General features: G+C 41.1%; 1 protein-coding gene across 2 annotated transcripts in view; it reads right to left on the bottom strand.

Moving 5' to 3' along the window:
• The window catches only part of schip1 (schwannomin interacting protein 1), a 209,430-nt gene that overhangs the window by 36,228 nt on the left and 151,392 nt on the right, over positions 1-21,810 (bottom strand). The window contains exons 1-2 of one of the 2 annotated variants that reach the window (XM_072392350.1): positions 5,403-5,934; positions 1,986-2,777 (exon numbers count right to left, since the gene is read on the bottom strand). In XM_072392350.1, coding sequence (XP_072248451.1) covers positions 1,986-2,777; positions 5,403-5,411 — 801 coding nt within the window. In that variant the 5' untranslated portion in view covers positions 5,412-5,934. Of the gene's footprint in view, positions 1-1,985; positions 2,778-5,402; positions 5,935-21,810 lie in introns of those variants that run through there. The other variant, XM_072392349.1, reaches the window with a different exon arrangement.

Raw genomic sequence — 21,810 nt, 5'->3', positions numbered from 1 at the left:
GCCTCCAGAGCTCATTAGAAACAAATGATGAACAGGTCACCATGCCTCCACATGCAACGCCTGCAGGCAAACGCTGCAAAGTAAAAAGCAGCTAGAACCCACACCCTAACTAAACACACCTGCAGCAATATGACTGCTTCCTTTATACAGAACTGATGTGGGAGAGATGGAGGACAAATTAAGCTTCTCAAGGCACAATATACAGTGCAATCTCCAACTTTTTAAAACCAAGGCCTCACCGGGAAAGTGTTTACAGACCTTTCAAGCTGTAAACATGGCAATGTTAACTAGGGTAACTAATATTCAGAGAGACTATTCAGTCTGATGGAGTTTTCAATTTCAAATTTAAGACAATAAGATAACCTCTAACACAGAAAGAAATCAGAAATCTCCTGAGGGAACTTCTCCTAAATTGCAGCTTGACTACTTTTCTGCTCTTGCTCTCAGTTTATTAACATTGCCTACTTAGACAAAGGACCAAGCAGCACAGAAAGTGGAACTGTCCAGGATCTAACCTTGTGTAATATCTTCCATTATATCCGATCCTTGCTGAGGTGGGATTACTACGCTAATTCCAATTTCTTATCTAAACTATTGAATGGTTTTCCTGAGGCTTGGTTGAATGTTATTGCACCAATATTGTAAAGATCCCTGTATCTGTATCTGCAACACCAAGCCTTCAGTCTGGCTTAAAGTACACACATACAAGGCACCTGCAGAAAGCAACAATATGTCAGCGGTGAAGAGAATCTGTGTGAATGCATGTGAAGATACTGGCTACATATGGCTCAAGAAATTTTCTTCCACCCAGGTCAAATATATCTCGGCCTTATGCCTAAGTGACAAGATGGGGGTGGGCAGGCTTTCTCTGGTCTAAAGCACAGCAGGGAGTGATTCTCTTGTTTAAGATGGACAGGAGTTAATGAACACTGACACAAACACACGAGCCATACGGCCCAGAACTGCTTACTCCTTTTCCTGTCCTTTTCTCCCTCCTTCCTCCCGCTCATCCCCCACTTCTCTCGCTGCATTCCTGACGAGCCTCAGGGAGACAGAGGGGGGGCCTCCAGGACAGACAAACAACACACACAACACACTCACAATAGCACTGGCTGCAGCTATTGTGTGTGTGCGCTGAGGAAAAGGTCTTGGTGCTCGCATATCAATGGTGTGCACCAATCTAGCTTTTTTTCAGGCACACATTTGCCCTCAGTTAGTTCAACTCAGCAGTGTTGAAACTCCAGCTGCTGTGTGCAATTTCCTCCTGTTCCTCCCTGAATATTATAGAGCTACACCCTTTTGGACCAACAGACTAACAATAAAACATAAAAGTGACTCAGACTATGATTTAAGCTGCGGTGTAATAAACGGGCAGTCTTTTCCTGCTGGAGCTGCTGGTGAGGGGCCTACAGCTGTTTTCTGCACAACATCAATGCAACACTGACCTCTTCTGGTAGAAACATCACATGGCCACAACAAAGAACATACTAATCTCGAGAAATTTGGTTAAACTGTGACTTTCATTCTGAGCCAACAGTTATTAAATTTTAAAAGTTATGTGCTGAGATGACTCGCAGTAATAAGAATGGTGTTACATTTCTGCATTTTGCTTAGCATCTGTTTCGATTTAAATACTTAGGGAGACTCTCTGAATCAGTCTACTTCTTGGTGATATCTATTTTAAATTAACTGTAAGAGGTGTTGAATTTCTGTTTTCTAGCTACTCCCTAATAGCCTCCACCACCTTCCAGCTGTGCATACTTTCGTGATAGTCACTTTAATAGATGGGCCACATAGCTTTACACTACATTAGCCGACTAATCCCTCTTCTTTACTCTAGCTAATCTAACCTTGCTTTCAAGGGTCCAGCTGACATGGTTAACTGCCTGAATTAAGCTGCCCATCAGTGCATTATGAGTGAGAAGCAGTAAAGCTCAAAATCTTAAAAACCTGCAGAAAGTCACAGAAACAACATGCACACTCACTGAGGTGTAGTTGGTCTTGCCCATGTTGTGGTTCTGGTTTTGGTTGAGGTTTTGGTTCTCCTGCTCTCTGCACTGCAGACCAGCCAGGTGTCTCTCCAAGGCTGCCCAGTCCATGGTGGGGAGAGGCTCTTCCTCTACACCCTCCTCTTCTCTGTACTCACGCGTCAATCCCCCAGTCCCCTCAATTACTCCTCCTCCTCCTCCTCCGCCTCCTCCACCGCCACCCCCTCCCCTGCTGCGGCTCCCTCTGCCGTGACTGGAGCTGCGGCTGGGTTTGGCAGTCCCTGTGCACCCCCGTGGTGTGCTGGGAGAGCGGAGCTGGTTGCTCCTGGGCAAAATCAGATTTCCATTCTGTTTCAGTTCTTCTGGGACGGCTGCTACAGAGGTGGCAGTGTGTCCTCCAGGGGCCGGCAGGGGCGGGACGGTCTTCACATCCTGGAATTCTTCAGCAAGGCTGCGACTGTTTACTGTCTTCCTGTAGCCTTCGTCAAGGCCGTCAACACCCACAACACCCTCTCTGCTTTCTCCTTGACCAGAAGGCTGTGGAGATGTATAGTCTTCTCCATATTCACTCTCCCATTCCTCTATCACCTTCTTTTTATACTCTTGGTAGTCCTCATCCTCTTCATAGTCCTCTAAAGTGACCAGATCTGGGGAGGGGGAGGATTTGTAGTCCTCTAAAGTGGCCAGGTCAAGAGAGGGAGAGCAAGGTGTAACCTTGTTGGAGTTGGACTCTGAGCTGGAGCGACTGGATGCATCACTCCCCAGGTCCATGCCATCCTCCCGATAATCCTGCAACAAAAGGAACAAAAAGAAACAGACATAAAAAATTAGGTTAAGGACAAGAATGAGGATCTTAAAGAAGAAGGTGGGACATGGAATTGGAGGGACATTTCCCTTTGGACAGAATCCATTAAAAAAGAGGGAAGGAAAAGAGAAAAAGAAAAGGACAATTTAAGGAAGAGTGTAGATTTGGATTAGATATGTGTTGAGGTTTGAGACTGTTGAGGTTTGAAACAGACAACGAAGCACTTCCTGACCTGCAGGAACTTCCTTTCCGCTACAGTTTTGCTGTCACTGTCTTTATTGGTCTTGTTTTGCAGTCATCTCTACTACATCTGCGCTGTTCTGGATCTCCTCACACTTGCTAGACAATGCTAACAGAACATTTCAGTCCTTTAACATTCCCCCTCTTGAGCAACATTTCACACACACAGCGAGGGTGGAGTTTATGTGGCTGAATGTGTCAGAATAATATCCCACCACCTACTGTTACATCTGCACAACACCACAGGGACAAAACAGGGTGTTATGAGTGCTGGGAGTGAGTGACGGTGACATGTTAAGACACAACTCACCAAAACTATGGCATGAACAGGTGAATCCAGAGTTTTCTCTTTAACCTTGACGGCGATGCTCCTGCAAGAGCCACAATCACCATCTGACTGATTAGTGCACAGCTAATGAAAATGTCCCTGTTGTTTACAACCCTCCACAAATCTCCACCTGACCTGAGCCTTCCCTTGTAGAGTTATTATTTTTTTTCACCACCGGAGCATATTAACATAGGTGTTGACACTTTAATACTTAATGAAAAGAAGGCACACCCAAATTTCTCTGAAGGCAAGAGAAATTAACAACACATTCCTCTGTGACCACATTATGAGCTGTTCTGGAAATGAATCAATTATGAAGATTACTGATTGTAAACCAAGAAGACTTAGAGTAGGTCTGCCTTTTGCACAAGACCCAACAGGGAGAGAAACCAAGTGTTAGCGCTTCTAGATCGTACATGAGCGATAACCGGCTGTTCATGTCAAAGGACAGTGCAGAAAATATCTACACTGGGACAAGCAATGTGACTCAGCATCTTAGAGACAGTATAAAAAGTGCTGATGTGGTGGAGAAACGTAAAGCCACCCTGCCTTGAGGAACTTGCATTTCTGCATGAAGCAAGTAAAAGAAAACAGAAGTGAAGCTGCAGCAGAGATGAGGTTGACAGACATACAAACAAAGCCCCAAAAACAACCTGTCCGTCCCTAGATGAAGCAAGTCTGGTATTAAAAAAGTACATAAAAAAGTATTGGAAACATATTGCCTGACCATTGAAATGTTGGTAGGTCTACGGTGTCCAAAAGGGAGGTTAAAATTCACTGTTGTTTTATTCTCACACCATAATAAACCAAACCTGTGCTAGAGAGTAGATAGATGTTTTGCTTGTTTGGATAGTAATAACACTACTATGATGTTGTGATAATTTTCCACAAGTGTGGGTTCTTGTCATGGAAATGTGAAGAAACCCGACATATAACATCAGCCTATGACCTAATACTTACAAATTAGATATTTTTGCAGAAAAATAAACTCCTTTCGATTTTTAAAAGTGGCTAAACGTACGTATATACAAAAATTCAAGTAAATCAATACAGTAGGGAACAACATTACCGAGGTGCTCATCGAGCGCGCTTGAACACTATGCGGTCACAAGTCTCCATGGTGTGGGAACCAGCCTGTCATGTTGGCTTTGTCGCCCTGTAAATGCTATAAAAACCCGGATTCAGGAACTACGATCGCTTCAATTCGATTCAAATTTCAGCCACCGATCCCTTCTGTTCCGATCCCGATTTGCGCAGCTTCCTTGGTCTCCATGTAGCTATTACCGCGTCAGTGCATGATGGTCACATGATTACAATAATGTAATCATTTAAAGTGTGATTATAAGAAAGACAGAAAGAGGTGGCAGGCACTCCATGAGGCCAGGCTGGAGCGGTAAAGCTGATCCGCTGTGGGATTAACCGAAGCGCAGGCAGAAATACAGGCTGGATTTGGCCGACAAATTACATGCAAATTGACAGCTGCACCGATATCCACCCCGCTGCCGGGCGACTGTTTTTGGGGGGCGGGGGGCTGTTTCATTTCTGTGTCAAAGACTACTATGTTCACAGCTCTGTCCTCCACTAGATGGTTTAAGGGGCATCACCGCATACGCCCAGTCTGTGCATGCATTGAGTCCACTCCAAGTGGTATTTCTGCAGTTGCATGACTACATCTGATGACACAGAGATAGTAGTTTATCTTTATGAACATATATAGTTGAAAACAAAAACAAAAACACGTCACTCGGCTAAAAGAGGCTGTATGTGCTTCATCAAATTGCACAGTCATTCATAGGGCAGTCAAATGATGTAATGTTCCCAAAAAAGTCCCAGGAGCAACCTGATATCCCCCGGCAACAGCAGCGACAGAAACGCCCAATACCACACGGCGGATGTCACCCACAACAGCGGTCTAACTGACTCCTTGTCCATGCACCATTATCGGTCAAAATTAAAGTCAGTGCCTGCATGAATTAAAGCCACGGGAGCTAAAAGTAAACTGGATGCAACAAAGCTGACATTTAAATGAACCGATACTCACTGTCATCATCTTTGTAGCTTCCCTTCCACGTCAAGACATGGTAAAGTGTAAATCCCAGCTGTTAGACAACGGTGATGAGGCTGAGTTGTTTCACAGGGAGCTTTAATCTAAGGGCGGGCGGCGGTTAGGCGAGCTTCGCCGGAGAAATTACAGAGAGCCGGTGGATAATTCACACCAGTCATCGCTCTGAGTGGAGTCTGTCCACAGAAGAGCCCGCCGGAGTGTGTATGGGTCCTGGTAGAAATAAAAACAGGCTAAATAACGTGGATGCCCTGTAATCCCTGCAGGTCAGCGCTGCCTCTGTCCTCTCCTCCCTGGCGCACAGACACGGAGAGATGCCCAGCCGGCGGTTCAGCCTGCGCTCTCTCGCTCCCACGTCAGCTGGAAAATTAATAGCTTCTGAGTAAAGTGCGACCCCCTCTACTATGGGCTTGCGCACGTTTCAGGGATTTCACACAAGCATGCTGCTTTTACAAACAAGACTTAAAACTAAGCATGTGCTCCCCAGCTGGCACGGATCCCGCGTTAGTGGCGGCGTCTCTCTAAATAAGTTGGCTCTCTGTCGCAGCCTGCCGGTCTGAGAAGTGACGAAGACAAAACCCAAACTAAAGCCCAACCTTCTGCACTCATTGACCTTGCAAACCATAGTTGAGAGTAGAGAGTGGAAACTTTTTCGGTAAATTATTTAACATAGTTTTTGGTGTTCTGAATGCATTCCACCCCACACGCAGAACTATGAAATGACACCACATGGATATCTTGCACATCAGTGTAGGCACAGTTAAGGGTGAACAATCTGTGGAGTGTGTGGAGCACACTAGACGACACTTTTTTCAGGGTAGGCCCTGTTTATATTGTATTACTGTATTAAAAAGGTATGGCTTGGTAATTTGGGTAGACTGGCCGGCCTGCAGTCCTAACCGGTCTCTAAATGAATTCATTTGAAAAAGAAAGAAGATAGGACTAAGTACTCTCCAAATTGTTAGAGCAGCAAAAAGTCTTCATCAATCCAATCACATCACCTGAAATGCCTTTGAAACATAACATCTGTCTAACTTTTCTTCCTGCATTGCCAACAAACCTTGAACATTACAAGTTTCAAGTGTAGAAAAATATCCAGCTATGGTAAAGATAAAACTATTATCTGTTGTATTAGTTGTCATAAAAATAGCGCGTCGATATATTTTAATGATCTCTTGATCAGTTCAGTTTTCAGCACAGTCATTCCCAATACTCAAAAACTAAAAAGTAAGAATTATCTCGGCTTTTCTTTGTCAAGCAAATTAACAGAAAATGTTTTGTTTTTGTGGACTGTTGGTTGGATAAAAAAGCATTTTAAACACAGAACTACCGGAAATGGGAATTTGCAGGATATTTGGCATTTAAAAGCATCAAATTAAAAAACGATTTGGACATAAAGAAATAATGACTATAGTTGCCAGCTGTAGTGCTACATTTCCCTTCTGCAAATGTATCAGAAGCCAGTTTTTGAATTTTCAGTGTTTACTAAACTGGTTTAGCTTTTATGCTCATATCCTTGGTCTTACATGGTAACATCTTTTGTTGGATGCAATGACATGACACAGGAGATGACACACAGGCACACAGGCACAGATGGCAGCCGCAGTGTAATAACTGAAGAGGAGTATACGGGAACATGACATGATCTCTTCATGTTGCATTCTGTTTCTTCTTGCAGCAGCTGCTAATTTGCATACGACAAAATGGAGATCAAATTAAATGTTAGTGATAAAGCAATCCACTGCATAGTCCAAAAAAAATGGTTTAACAAGTATTTTGATTAAGAACAGCAGAGTGTCATTTGAGTGTAAAGTCAAAAGCACCGTGCTGTGCTGTGGTAATGCTGTCGAGGATCTCTATTAACTTTTTCCACCTTGACTGGCTGGCTGGATGTCGCCTAGATTTGCAGTAGTTTGAGGGATGATAGCTGTCTTCAGATATAGTGTGTGAGATGTATACTAGCAGCACAAAGGAGCTCATCCATGTAATAATAGAGAAGTACTTCAAAGGGGTCTGGCTGAGCCTCTCCCACTCTGCAGTGGGGACAGCACTAGTTGAGATCACCCAAAAGAGGGGACAGCAGGAGTCCTGTCTGTTGCTATACCACTCCAGTCCCCATCCCTGCTTTCAACTCTCTTATCAGCCCTTCCACTCCTCGCCAGTACTCCAAACATTCATCTGTTATAGTCAAGTGAACAGTGGTAGAGTTATAGTTAACTCAGTTAAAGCCTTTAAGTAGGATTAATTACTTTTGGGGATGTTTATCTAGAAGATAATACAAGAACCATAAGTTCACATGCTCACCAGGCATAACTCATCATTAATTTGTCAACAGGAGGCTAATATTGTTTAGGTCAATCCTTCACTCAAACAGGTGCATGCACAGTTTGCTGTCTTTGAAGTTCCCCTTTTCTCTTTAGCATCAAAGACTCAAAAAGTAGTTCCGACATGGCACCCTTCCCCTCAGTGGATTGTTCTACAAAACAATAAAAACAGCAAAAAGCTTAGAGTCAGGAGGGTCAGATGAAGATGTCCATGATCTGTCACTTCAAAGCTCTCTGATGCATATCTTCATCATACCTGAAAGAAAAACAGGACTTTTCCTGTTCTTTTGATTGAGGAGCTGGTCAAAGAAGTTCAGTGAACAACACCTCCAGCACCTCAAATCAATCACTTCTCCTATTTTTCCTGCTTTACTTAGAAGTATAGGTGTGATGTCTGTCAAACTGTCACTCAGTGGGATTGGCCAATCACTGAGGGGCAGAGATGTGGAAAAACTGCCCATCCTAGATCTACAGTATCCTGGAAAGCTTACCTCTATCTGCCTGCCATCCACAGCAGATATCTGGCAGGAATCACTGAAGACCCATTACTGACAGAGAGATAAGGCCGGAGAAAAGAGTGCCCCTCAGATAATACTGAAAAGTCAGGAAACATCTTCCTCTGCTTATATCTGTCTCACAGGCGTTTAAAAACAGGGAGCCCCTGACAGTCAGTGAGAAATTGAACCTGTCTCTGCCTTGTCAGGAACTCACCAGCTCCAAAGGAGAGCAACCAAAAGTGACCTTGGAGATTCTCCCTCTCACTTTCCTTTCTCACTCTCTCCTTTCTGGGACCATGGGATTGAGTTCATGTTGAAATAAGACGTGCCGAACTACATGACAGAAAATGAAGCGTCACAAACGTGACTGTGGTACAAGGCTAGACCTGCAGAAAGGAAATGTCCTGTCTGGGTATGAGAGACACTGGGCCAACAGAGACCAGACAATAGACTCAACACAGCTTTCTTACTGTGTCATGTCGTCTTCAGATGACGAAAATCCAATTCTGGATGCTGTGAAAGTTTTAAGACTTCACTGCAAATTTGGTACTTGTACCAGATGCTCTGTCTATCTGTCAAAAAATGAAAAGAAGACTCTGGGCTCAAAGAAAGTCATACTGGTATGTAGGAGATAACAATTATTATTATTCATTAATTTACCAAAACTGTAGGCTATACTGTGGCAGATGTTCGCCTGCACAACAAGTCTGGATTGAAGCAAGACTTCTGGGATGTCACATAAAATGACAAGTTCTGGGTCCAGCTTGGGCTGCTTGTGTTTTGCAGGTAGAGACTGATGATGGTGAAGACAACATTACAAGAGTCAATGAAACTCCAGTCTCAAGTGTTATGCCTCTAACAAAACCATTTCCACTGCAATGAGCAGATGAACAAGAATAAAGAAAGCTGCAGTGCAGTTAGTGCTGAAACAAGGTAGAATTTACATTATTACAATATAATCCCAGTTATATTTAAAATATACCGCAGTGTGTACTATAAATAAATTGTATAATACGAGAACGGTGTAGAGGGCTGTGGGGAATATATTTAAAACAGGTGACATTTGAACAACTACTAATTCAACATGGTGAAATTTGATGCTGAAGTAAGCCTCCAGTTTAAAGACAGAACGTCTGCCAACATTCTGTGCCAGGACTCCTGCAACACTTACTAATAAAATGAGGTCTGTAAATGTGAGTTACGGTAAAGGCACATCATACACACAATATGACTAAACGAACAACATACAAACAGTTGTGATTCTAAAGTGTTTCTTGAAAACAGAGCAGTCCAGACTGGAAAAATATGTACGTGAACCTCTGTACTAACACACCCCACAACCAGACAAACAAGTCTGTTAACTGACAAAGTCTGCTCTCATCAAGAGAAACTGGCTGGTGAGAGCAATGACTCAACCACAATGTCTTTCACAGGATCTTTGAAGAAGCTTTATAAAAATGCAAGATGCTGAAAAAAGCTCGGAAGACATGGGTGTTAATCAGCCTAAGATCAGAGCAACTGTCTGCAAATACAAAAAATAAGGACTATTAATGCAGCCTTTCCTGCAAAAACATTACCTGTAGAAATATCTCCTACTTGCTAATGGTGTTAATGGAAGGAGGCCACATAGGAAACCATCACTCCACTCAAAGAAAAAAAGGGTACACATGTTTTAATGTTGCCATTTGTGTCTCGCAAAATCACACTGGCAACATGCATGAGTGTGAACCTTTTCAACAAAAAAACATGCATGCTTTACAAGGCAAGCCGAGTGGTGGTTGTTTAAGTTAGCAGACATCACTACAGGTGATCCAAGCTGGACTCCAGTTTGAGATGGAGGTTTCTGCCACACTTCAGAAAGAGAGGGAGGAAGGTTAACATGGTGTAGAGACACGTAGAGCAAACTGAAACCATAATATATTGAACTTCCTTGTGAATTAGAAAAATATTCATTGGAAACATGATTCTTTGCTCTGCCCCACAGGACGCCTCCCCAGGCTGAGCTAATTGAACAGATTACAAACCTTTCCCTCTACCCCCTAATTAGTGTGTCGTGGACTTAATGGGTCTGGAACAAGTCTTGGTCCTCTACTTTTGCAAGCGATTAAGATCTCCTACCACTGCAGTGACTGCGGTCATAACTTCATTAATGACTTGGCTGACTTTTTCCAGCTCTGCTGGTGCCAGTTCCCCAAGGGAAGTTGGTTGTGAATTAAGCTTCCCATCAGCTTTTTACATTTGTCAATGTATTTCTGGCTGCAGTCAGAAAAAATAAAAATAAGTTGTCATTGTAGCCTTTAGTTATAAATATGGATGTCATCATGAGCATACCCTCACATGTTCTAAGAGTCTGATCACCTTCAGAAGCATGGCAGTGATCATTCTGATTTCTGCCACTACCATCGGCGTCATTACCAACACTTTCATCATAACTCAGTGTCTTCATGCTGTAATTCTCCTTCTTCTCCTCAGTAATAGCTCCTACTTCATCATATTTATACATGTTTTTTCTGCAACCCTGACTTTCTTTATGGTTATGGCCATATGCACATACTCTGCTATTTTCTTTAATTGCTAGTTTGGATTTGCAGCTTTGTGATGAATGCTAAGCTACGAGAAACACTGTCTCCCACTGAGTGATCCCATTTAGCCTCTATAAACCAAGTTAAGATTAAACAAATGTCGGCCTGAGTCTGTTCTCATTGGGTGACAAGCTGTACACACACTCGCATACACTATACTGCAGACAGGAACCTGATGTGCTTTTTATTTCAATGAATCTAATAGCTGAGAGTACTTGTACATACATTGTGCTGTTCTCACAATTCATTTCACACTTTGTTAGAAAGTGAGATTATTGGTTGGATATCCAGTATGGTAGAGAAGATCAATATATTACAGCCAGATTTTAGCGGAACAGTTGAATACAGACGCTGGCGTTAAACAGAATGAGTAAACATGATTACAAAGGCAGGACACTGAGGTACCTGGTGGAGCTGTGTATCACATGAACACGTGTAGACACAATTGTGCACTCAGACACACGCATGTAGTTTCCTGGGAATAGCGGGCACACTGCTTTTTGTTCCACCAGTCTTCACTCACCCACTGATCTGAATAGAGTAAATCATCATTGTGTTTGAGATTGATGGCCATTCTCAATGGTTTGGCCACCCATTCTATTCAGAGCAGCAGGTCAGTCAGCCAGTTAAAGACGCGACCTCTATTGTTGCCACCTGACATCTCTATTCATCATCACACAGTCTGCATCCTGCTGTTGGTGTGTCAAGGCACACACAGCTTTGTGTGGCACTTTGTGTGCATGTTGCTGAAATTGAGGGGAAAAGGTTATTATCAACACACGTTTGACATGAAACATTTTGCAAGCCTCAACCCCCCTTTAACATATATTAGAAAGATTTTCATGTTTTAGGTCAATGTGTAATGTTTGTGATTCATAGCACTACTGGATCTTAATTGGTTATGCTATAGCTTGAATCCCACGATTTTTTCCTATCTGGATGTTTTTGTCTGATTATTTTGTTTCTTAACTGGGTTTTTTAGAAAATATACTGCACTGCTCTTTATATAGATTGTGCAGTGTAAAATTGTGAAGTAGAAGAAGTTTGTCTCAAACTACAAACATGCACAGATTTTTATTTAGATAACATTCATGTTTTGACACAAAAAAATGTGCATGAAAACTTTTGTGAATCATTTAAGTGATCCACATTTCTGATTTGAAAATTTGGTTGATTGTTTTTTTAATCATTTACAAACACAATCTTTCACAACCCAATAACACAAATGACATGACATGTCCCCCACCATTCTTCACAGTGGTAATAAAGTTTTGGCAAACAGAGAGAAACATGGTCACTTTATATTGTTAGAAAGCAGGGAGACCTGTCATCCTGATGATTCTCTGTGGTGGATTGGAATAATCTTGGTGTAAAAGTCGTATTTTACACCAAACCTTTTCTAAACCCTAATGAAACTGTTCAAGACCCTAATCCAGACCAAACAGTGAGCGAGAAAAACATTTTCACAAACAACAGAACAAATCATCTCACAAGAGACTGGAAATGCATTGTCAAAGGTGAAGGAACAATGTCAATTCAAGCCTTGAAGATGGAGACTCAGAGTGTGTCAGGACCCTGTTCTTAGTCTTTTTGCCTGGCACCCCTCCATGGCTGTTTCTGTGCCCTGTCAGCAACTCAGCTAGGCAGAGATATGCATCCACCCTGCCCTGTGCTCATCTCCACACCATGCAGTGCGCAGATGTCCAAACAATTTACTACCCACACCAAATTGGATCATTTCTGTGGTGTTTTGTGCAGGCCTTGCACCTGCTGTTCTCCACCTCCTCTCATAAACAACTAAACACCCAGAGATTGGGGAGGAAGAGAGAAGAGCGACAGCAGGAGTTGATTTAAGGACCAAATTAAACCAGGAAGGACTGAAATGGAAAACAAAGGAAATGAATTGTTTGGTGATGACAAAAGAAAACTTTTCAATACTTTTGCAGCAAGAACTTCATATATGGACACATCTGTCCAATGTGAATACGGTAATTGGTAGGAAAGAGCATGTATATCACTCGACCAGCATCAGTACGACCAACTGTGATCTTCACAGTTTAACTTCATAGGTGGTCATGCTGTCAGCCAAGTTATATGGGTGTTGTAAAGCTCAAGCACTAGCAGAAATCTGATCATCTGTGACGAGCGCAGATGGACAACTCCATCTAAAAGCTGAGTTGATGGAATACAGATCATTACAGTAACAGTTGAAAAAAAAAGGTGTGTTTTCCTCCAGGTAAGATGTGTGTGCCTGTGAGCCACGAGAGACCCCGACAGGTGGTGGCTCACTGCCTAAATCAAATATTGATCTCTCCTGGACTGTCAGGTGTGAGCTACTGCTGCATCAGAGTAAGACGTGGCCTCATAACTCATCATTGCAGAGATGGCAAGGGAGAAGGACCAAGCAGCATCAGCGTGACCGGGTTTTCCCTCAAGCGTGAAACTTGCTATGTTGTTACGAGAGATTGTTGCCTCATGTGGCCGAAGGACACAACAACACTATCACCACACAGAATGTTGATGTTATTTTAAACTATTCACAAAAAGACCCAAATTATGTTTAGAATTTTTTCAACCATTCTGCCAGTTGGTTAAATTTATGGAATACATTCGTGCACTTGAGGTGCAATGGAATGCAAATTGTGGAATCTGAGCTGCAAGTCAGTCATGCCAAAAGCCAAACCAGCACCATCACATAAAACCTTCCCAGCATTATCATAGGTTTAAAAGGCCCCTGTAAAGTTTGCTGTGCCTTGCAGATTTGTGCTTTGCAAAATAACACTGAGCTTTCCTATTGTTGGGGGTGGTCATATGTGTCATTGCATTGCAACATTTCCAGTATATCCAAGTGTACGCATACAGATACCAAGATCCCTTAAGAAAATCAAAGAAGGCAAACTTTTTAATCTCAAACTGCACAAAATAAAGATGAAAAGTGTATGTGAAATAATCTATGTTACGTGTGTTAGTCGTCTTTGTGCAAGCTATAGACTGCACAGATTATCCTTACCTGTTCTGTATTTGGTTGGAGACAGTACATCTGGTACATCTGGTACAGTATAATCAGGAACAGTCTTTACTTTCAATTTTATGATCAGAGTCCTCAGCACACAAGCTGCAATCTTTGTTTACCACAGTAATTACAGGAAATAAACTTGTGTTTACCAATGAAACAGCCTGTAGCGGCTCCTCATTATAGGTCTAAAATGAAAACTCATTGCTGCTGCATGGCCATATTGCCTTTAATGTGTTTTCCCCCTGTATATTAATTACTCCTTAAAAAATCCTAAGAGGTCTTCTTCAAGTTTCCAAGATATTGAAGCACTCAGTCATTTGAACAGCGTTACTCCTGAAATCATTCTGCAACAATATTCCTGAATGGATTTAGTTAAGATCTTTCACTGTAAACTGATTAACTGACAATATAAATGTTTGAAACAAGGATGGTTTTTTTCTATTTTAATTGTTTAAGATGGCAGGATTAGCAACTCACAAAGATTTACTTTTTTTGTGAGTTGCTATCAAATCATATTATTATAAAGAATGCAAACTAAAATGAAATCCCCTCATCTAATAGTGTGCATAAAATTTTTTCTGTTTTCTGTGCTCTTTTTCAACAGATGCAGCATTTTAAATGCAACAATGTCCCCCCCAATGGCTGCTTCCCCCACCTTCCCCACGAAGGAGAATGGGGTAAAACTTTTGAGCGATACTTTGATCTGAAAATCCTCCACTTTTGATAGTTAATCCCAAATAGTGCCGCCCTCCTTGTTGTGAAAGTCAATTTTATGAGCACCGATGGCATGATTAGTTGCACAATTTTGCATCCTTCGTTAAAAAGAATAAAGATAATAAAATTAAAATATAAACTCTATCACTCTATCACTCTATCACTCTATCTATCTATCTATGAATTGTAAAACAACATAGATCTCTCTCTCTCTCTCTCTCTCTCTCTATATATATATATATATATATTTTTTTTTTTTTCTTTTTTAATGAGTCATATTTCATGCAGGATCACTTCAGTCTTTGGCAGCAGTGCCCATGTGCTTTTTCAAAGTCACTGATTTAGATATAAGACAAATTCCAAGATTAGTTTGATGACGAAGACAGCTGAATAAATTAGATTAGATTACAACAATTTAAATCCTAATGGTTCTCTTTTTGAAGTGGATTTTATATTATGAGAGTGATGATTAGAGCTAGTCCAGCACCACAGTGCTAAACTCACTCTGGACGTTTGAACATTTTTTCAAATGAAAATTCATGAACAACAGAGGTCAATCCAACATGTACCACTGAGAAAGTCATAATGGTAACCAGCCACTCTAGCAGGATACATACCCTCTCAGGGGCACAGCCAAATCACGATCTTAGCCATTTTGGCACAGACTACACCAGGGAGCCTTATCCCCCCTATCATGATGAGCATCCCCTCATACAACTCCTCATATGCTTCTTTTCATTGGTTACATTCATCCTTCATCAGAGCATCTCAATGAAACACTTGTGTTTCCTTTTTCATCTTCCATGGTTTGTACTATTCTCCTTCTACTCCTTTGTATTTTAGATTTACCATCTCCCTTCATCTCTCTCCTGCAGGCACTCTGTACCATCACTGATGGTCTATATGCCATCAGAGATGATGCTGCTGAAGAGATTCGGAGGGTAAATAGGCATGAGGACATCAAGCACACCACTACCTGACCGAGAGAGGGGACCATCATCAACATGAATAAACCACCCCGACAAAGGAATCAGACAACAAATGGACCTTGCAATATTGTGTGTTGAATCATTCAAAAGCCAAACTACAGGAACCCTCATCAATATAGCAGCTGATGGGTGAAAAGTGCGCATGCCTGTTTGGTTTTGTGTATGAATGCTTTGTGCTACCTATAAAAGGAAGCTCAGAAAAGAAAACCAAAGAAAAGAAAAATAGGAATGTTTTCCATATGCAGCACCTCTGGCTGTTCCAATTTAAAGAAAGGGAATGGGAATGTGAAGACCTGTACAATGGCATTTAAACTGAGAACTGAGAAGGTTTTAAACCATATTTAATCTATATTTGAAAGACTCAGTAAATAAATGGAAGTTATATTTGCATGCTTGTTATGTGGGAGGGTGACAGGAGGTAGGAGGTGAAGCCAGCATAAGCTTCTGTTCGTTTTATGTAAACATGCTGCAATTTTAATGGACACTAACGTCCTTAGCAGGCCCCATGTGAGGAGAAGAGGATTGGCGGGGAGGGAGGATATGGGAGGCTTTCAGACCACTTTGCTTCTTTGAATCTGTCAATTTTACCCTGCTTCTCCCATCCCCCCTCACTCCTCATCTTCCCATCGTCTTTCACCTAAGGTTTGCTCATGCATGTTATCACTTAGCTGACAGCAGGAGGAGGCTACAGAGTATTTCTTATACCCGAAATGCTCCTCTGGTGCCGTCCAATTCTCCACCACTCCATCTCAATTTTTACTGCCATTGCTCCACGTCTGTCCTCCTCTCTCACTACTGCAACCATTATACTCCTCAGATCCAATATATGTGCGCCATAATTAATGATCTCCTCTGCTCTCCTCTGCTCCCCTCTCCACTCAATATTGACAGGTTGGCTTTCTGTTCTCTGAGCTGGAAAAACTCTGATAAGCTCAGCCAACTTCAAACAGGTGTGACAGGTTTGCATTTCTCCAACCACCGACAAACTCCCTCCCCTCCAGCGATACCAAAACACTGCAACTAAATCCACAATCCTCCACCTTCACCTGATGTCGGTGCTCCATTATACACCCCCACAGTTACTGTGTCACTCTGGGCCATAACCCAGATAAGAGTGCCAGTCACCCAGTGACTCTACAGATGATGATGCAAGCTTGAGCTGCCAGTCTTCTGCAATAGATCTCAGGAATGTAGGCACAAGTAAACGGAGTAATACAGGATCCTAAAAAAGGAAACAGACTGTGAAGAATTTCACTGTAAAATAAGAGTAAAACTGAGTTAAACTTGTATCTTGTGTAGCTTTAACGTTATATTGGATAACAGTATAAGGTAACAAATAGGGACCATTTTTTTCAATGACGAAACATTAATTTTATGTTTTCTTCTGTTAACAAGCTTTGTTGCTATAAGTAATTATTTCCACAAACAGCTACAACGCACAACAGATAAACATTGTTGTTTGGTTGGTGGCTTAACCTTCACCGTCTGCTTCATAATGAAAAGGAAAGTGATGAAAGAAATGACAGAAAATTCACAAATTTGTGAAACTGTGAAAACCTGGCAAACTTATTATTGATAAATGGTTTTAAAGGTTATCAGAGAAGATGAAAAATGGAGGATCAGAAGAAAATTTGGTATAACTGTCGGTATCCTCATTCAAGAGTATAGTTTTTAAAAAATGTATTTTCAAGTAGCATGATCATTGGCTTCAACCATCAGCGCCCACTGGCTTTCCTGCTATGTTTAACGAGACTGAAAACTAAAACTTGAGTTGGAAGGGGTTGCTTTCACTTATGCTGGGGGCCAACCATCTTCTACTTTCTAGTAACTTTAGCTGTATATGCATCCTCTGTGTGTTAGTGAGTACATATGTGATCTACAGTTAGAAATCCCAAATCCAAAAAGTTGATATTTCAAGATAAAATCACCAAGGCAGTTACAATCAATGCAAAAACAATGAGACACTAACAAACTACCTGTCAAAAACTGCCTTGTTTAAAACTTTGGAGGATCTAATTTAGGGGAGGTTTATGAATAAAAAAAAGGTGACTTCCCGTTAACTGCTGTTGCATTATTCAAAATTAGTCTGCAGTGGGTGATTGACACTTCACTTGAGCCAGTAGAAACTTTCTTGTCTTGTCCACAGGCTGCATTATCCAAGGAGAATCTGTGCTGAAAACTCCCACTCTTCTGGATATAGACCGAGCCACTTACTACTGAGCTTCATGATGACTGACACATCAGACTGCTAATAAAATTTTTAACAAGCCCATGGGGCGTTTAAATGAGTCGTGTTAAATTCCCAATAAAGAAAACTCCTAACTAAAGCAAATTTACAGCTATGAGGTGGTTCTTCTACCTCTGTGTCATTAGTTTAATATTGTTAAGGGTTTTTGGGAGTTTCCAAATGTTTAGGAGAGTAAAATAAGGCAAAATGGGGAACAAAAAGTAAATACTGATACATAAATGTGAATGGTTATCACAACTCCATTTGGAGTCTCCAAATTGTATGTGTCTGCTTAAAAATGTGTTATTATTGACTTAATCTTCACTTTTTTAATAAGATTTAGGAAGTGTTTTTCCAAAGCTGTAAATTATACATCCTGTACTGGAATTAATTACTAATGAATCTAAATCGAAATGCATGGTCCATTTCATTATAGTTCTCTAAAAGAAATATTTTCCTTCTTACTTTAGTGGTACTTATTCCTGTGGGTATTAACAAACCCCCAACAAACAAACATACACACACACGCACACAAAAGCTTTCTCGCTGAGTTTTTAAAACTTGACAATGCAGCACAACAATACGGCTTCACTTAGATTCCTAAAGAGGACAGAACAAGAAGTAGACAAGTACATTTATAGGAAGACTAAATATGCATAAATTGCTCTAAAAGTTTTTTTCAATCTTTATTTTCCTTTTCATTTCTTACGTTCTTACTTCTCACAAAAAAAAACGCCACATGTAGGTGGGATGCCGTATAGGTTAGTGTATGTGCTTTACAAACAAAGGTGCAGGGACATACTGTACTGGCTTCTTTAAATAAAATGCAAAGCACAAAAAAGGTCACACAAACTGCTTTATGTGCTTTTTTAGTATTTTGGCAGTTCACATACTGTATGTACGTGCCCACATTTGAGCACCTCAGTACAAGTACACACCCAAAACCAATAGAATTCTGTAACAGAAGTTACAAATCTTGTGATACACAATCTTGAGATGACAGCTTAGCAAGAGTGGGAAATAAAAAACATTAGAAAAGAAATATGCTGGTGAACAGCAAAGGGCAGGAGGGGGGTGCAGGAGAAGAATGTGTTTTGAACAACCTCCAGCATCCCAGTGCAGAGTGAACAAGGTGAGGTCATCTCTGGGGGGAGCTGGGGCTGAATTCTAATCACAACAATAAGGTCAAGTAATCCCTGTCTGCTGAAATGTCACTGTTCCCCTGTTCTCCCCATGCACCGCATCACAACAACCAGTTATCGATCACACATTAATTAGTAATGGATGAGGCCTGCTGTAGGCTGCGTAGGTTACAGAGAACAAACAACTGTGGAAAAAAACTGCACCAACGTTCACAACTAAGTTGAAATATATTGCTTTTAAACACACACTCAACCACATACTTATGTGACTTAGTTGTTTGTCTTAAATACACTCTCCTGGGAAAAGAAGCCAGGTGAAAAATGTCAGCCTTAATTGAGCACAGCCTCAATGGAAATGGGGCTGAAAGACGAAAATGACCCACCTAACTCAACACTCGGGTACACAGATGCAGACAGTATGAAGGAACTGAAAGATGCACGGTATATTGTTTTAATCAGCTGTACTCCTGGGAGAGACATTTTAATTCTTAATAACTTATTCACTGCAGTGAAAAACTGTGAAGTCTCATGAGACTGAGAACATGACAAACAGCTTGACGAAAATCATCACTACTTTTGCTATAGTGTGTGGCTTTCCATGAATGTAGCCTTAGAGAAGATAGTCCTTCATGCACATTATTGGCTTTGCAGTTTGTTATTTATGGGGAGATTCATAACGTAAATCTTCAACCACAGTATACAAACCCCAATTCTAATGAAGTTGGGACACTGCTAACAGGTGTTAAAATGGTGAACATTGCCAAACTTCATATCACGCACACATTTTCATCATCTCAGAAGACTCTACCATGACTATAATTCCTATTCTGAAAATGTTTTCAACCATTAAACTTTCTCTAAATAGCTCTATAGCTTAAATTAAATTAAAACGTAACATCACTCTGACCTTAAATCAAACCTCTGCCCTAAAATCTTTTATCTATAGTGACCTTTAGTGGTGATTTTAGTAACTTTTGTCTCCATAATAGAGGGGAGTCTTACATAAACTAACATAAAGATAGACTTGACAGCACTGTCATACTAACAAAAAATTGCAGCACCACTGCTAGTGCGTGCATGTATGTGTGTACTGTAATATGTATGTATGAAAAAACGTGACAAAGTCCACACAGGAGGCCTTGTCAGATACACTATAATTAAGGGGGGGTACATCAGCAAGCTTCTGCACAAAACCAAGAGAAAAACGCCAAGAGAAGAAGCACATTCAAAAGAGACAGGCGGGAAAGCAGTGATAGGAGTCAACAGAGAGGGGAAGAAAAGTAGATTGTGAGGAAAAAAAAACTATAGTTGAGGATCATAGAACTTTATACACAGAAATGTACAAACATAGTGTTTTAAAGCTGGGGCATCATGGGTCTATTTGCATTGAGGTCGCATTTATGTCAGCATTATAGTATTCCATATATAGCAATGATTGACGAGCCTCGCAACAGTGGCATTATTAAACTGATCCTACTCATTAACATTTTTACTACCTGGGTGCTTTGGTCAGAAGGGCAAAGGGATGGAAAAGATGCTAATGCAATACAAAGGTGTTATGCAGTCATAGCTTTTATTGACTTGGACGACACATCTTCATCCTACAGAGGGTGTGAAAGTGTAAACTCATATTCAAATTGGATTTAGATATAATGTGCTGGATCAACAATATGTAATACAGCTTTATGTTTCACCACTATTCTTCTGTCTCACCTCCTTTCAGTCAATTACCCTGATCAGACTTTAATAATAAACACCTACCAGTCTGCTGACTAAGACATGCATTATCTATGCATCCACAGAGGATCACAAACAACAGCTTATTGCTCATAAAACGCAGCCAGGCTTTAAAACCTACATACACACATACACACTTCCCTACCTACGCAGCACTTGTTTTTTCATGCAATTATCAGCATGTCTGTGCAATTTAAAACAGCTTAGAGATTGGCACAACACTGTAGAAATGGGCTGTGAAATCTGGCCTCCATAACCGCGAGAAATAAGACACTGTTTCAATCCTTATACCTCTCAGCACAATTATACCACCTTTGTTTGTCTCTGCGGCTCTCAGACAAATGGATTGGTAGATTAGTTTTGCGCTTGACTGGTTTTGTCTGGCAGCTCCAGCCAGTGCTCATGTCACATGCTGATGACATGTTCACCACTTCCTCAGATGTGATCATGGTTAGACAGACTCATTTGATCTGCGGCGGCATCGCTGTCATCGCTATCCTGCCTCCTGTTCAATGCAAACAGTAGTTACAAGAACACATAGATAGCTCTATGTGGGAAACAGAGATGGAACAAAGGCACTATGGGGATGAAGGTTTGTGTAAGAATGGAAGCAGTGATGTATGAAGAGAAGGATCGGATGTAAGCATGAGTTGACAATAAGCTGAAAGATGTGTGTCCAGAAAAAAAATTGAAAAATGACTGGCAATATAGAAAAAAACTTAACTTTTAATTCTTGACACCATATCAAAGACACACTTGAAAATCTAACACAGTTAAACCATACTTGAAACCGATATATAAAGCCACATTACTGATGGTTGAGGAAACGCTTGAAAAGTGATTAAAATATTATATTCAGTTAAATGTAGCACTTGCTTGATGCAACATACACGACGTGACATGTTTGCCAGATGGTCAAAAAGCCCTGGAAACTGCCTCCCTTCCGTACATCTCCACCACTACTGGGTGCTGTGGTGGGATGTGTCTCACAATTTTTGTAACTTTATGAAAAGGACAATTGCACTAACTTTATTAGTCATGACCAGCTGTGTGAAGGTGAGAGAGCTGGCATGGTTTCAACTTCTCTTCTTGCACTGATCAAACAATAGAAATGTCAGGCACTGACATTTCAAAGCAGACTAAGGCCCTGTATTTGGTG

Source organism: Leuresthes tenuis, unplaced genomic scaffold (assembly GCF_036924035.1).
Source record: "Leuresthes tenuis unplaced genomic scaffold, fLeuTen1.0.hap1 SCAF_9, whole genome shotgun sequence".
NCBI lineage: Eukaryota > Metazoa > Chordata > Actinopteri > Atheriniformes > Atherinopsidae > Leuresthes > Leuresthes tenuis.
This window is presented reverse-complemented; position numbering and strand designations above follow the sequence as displayed.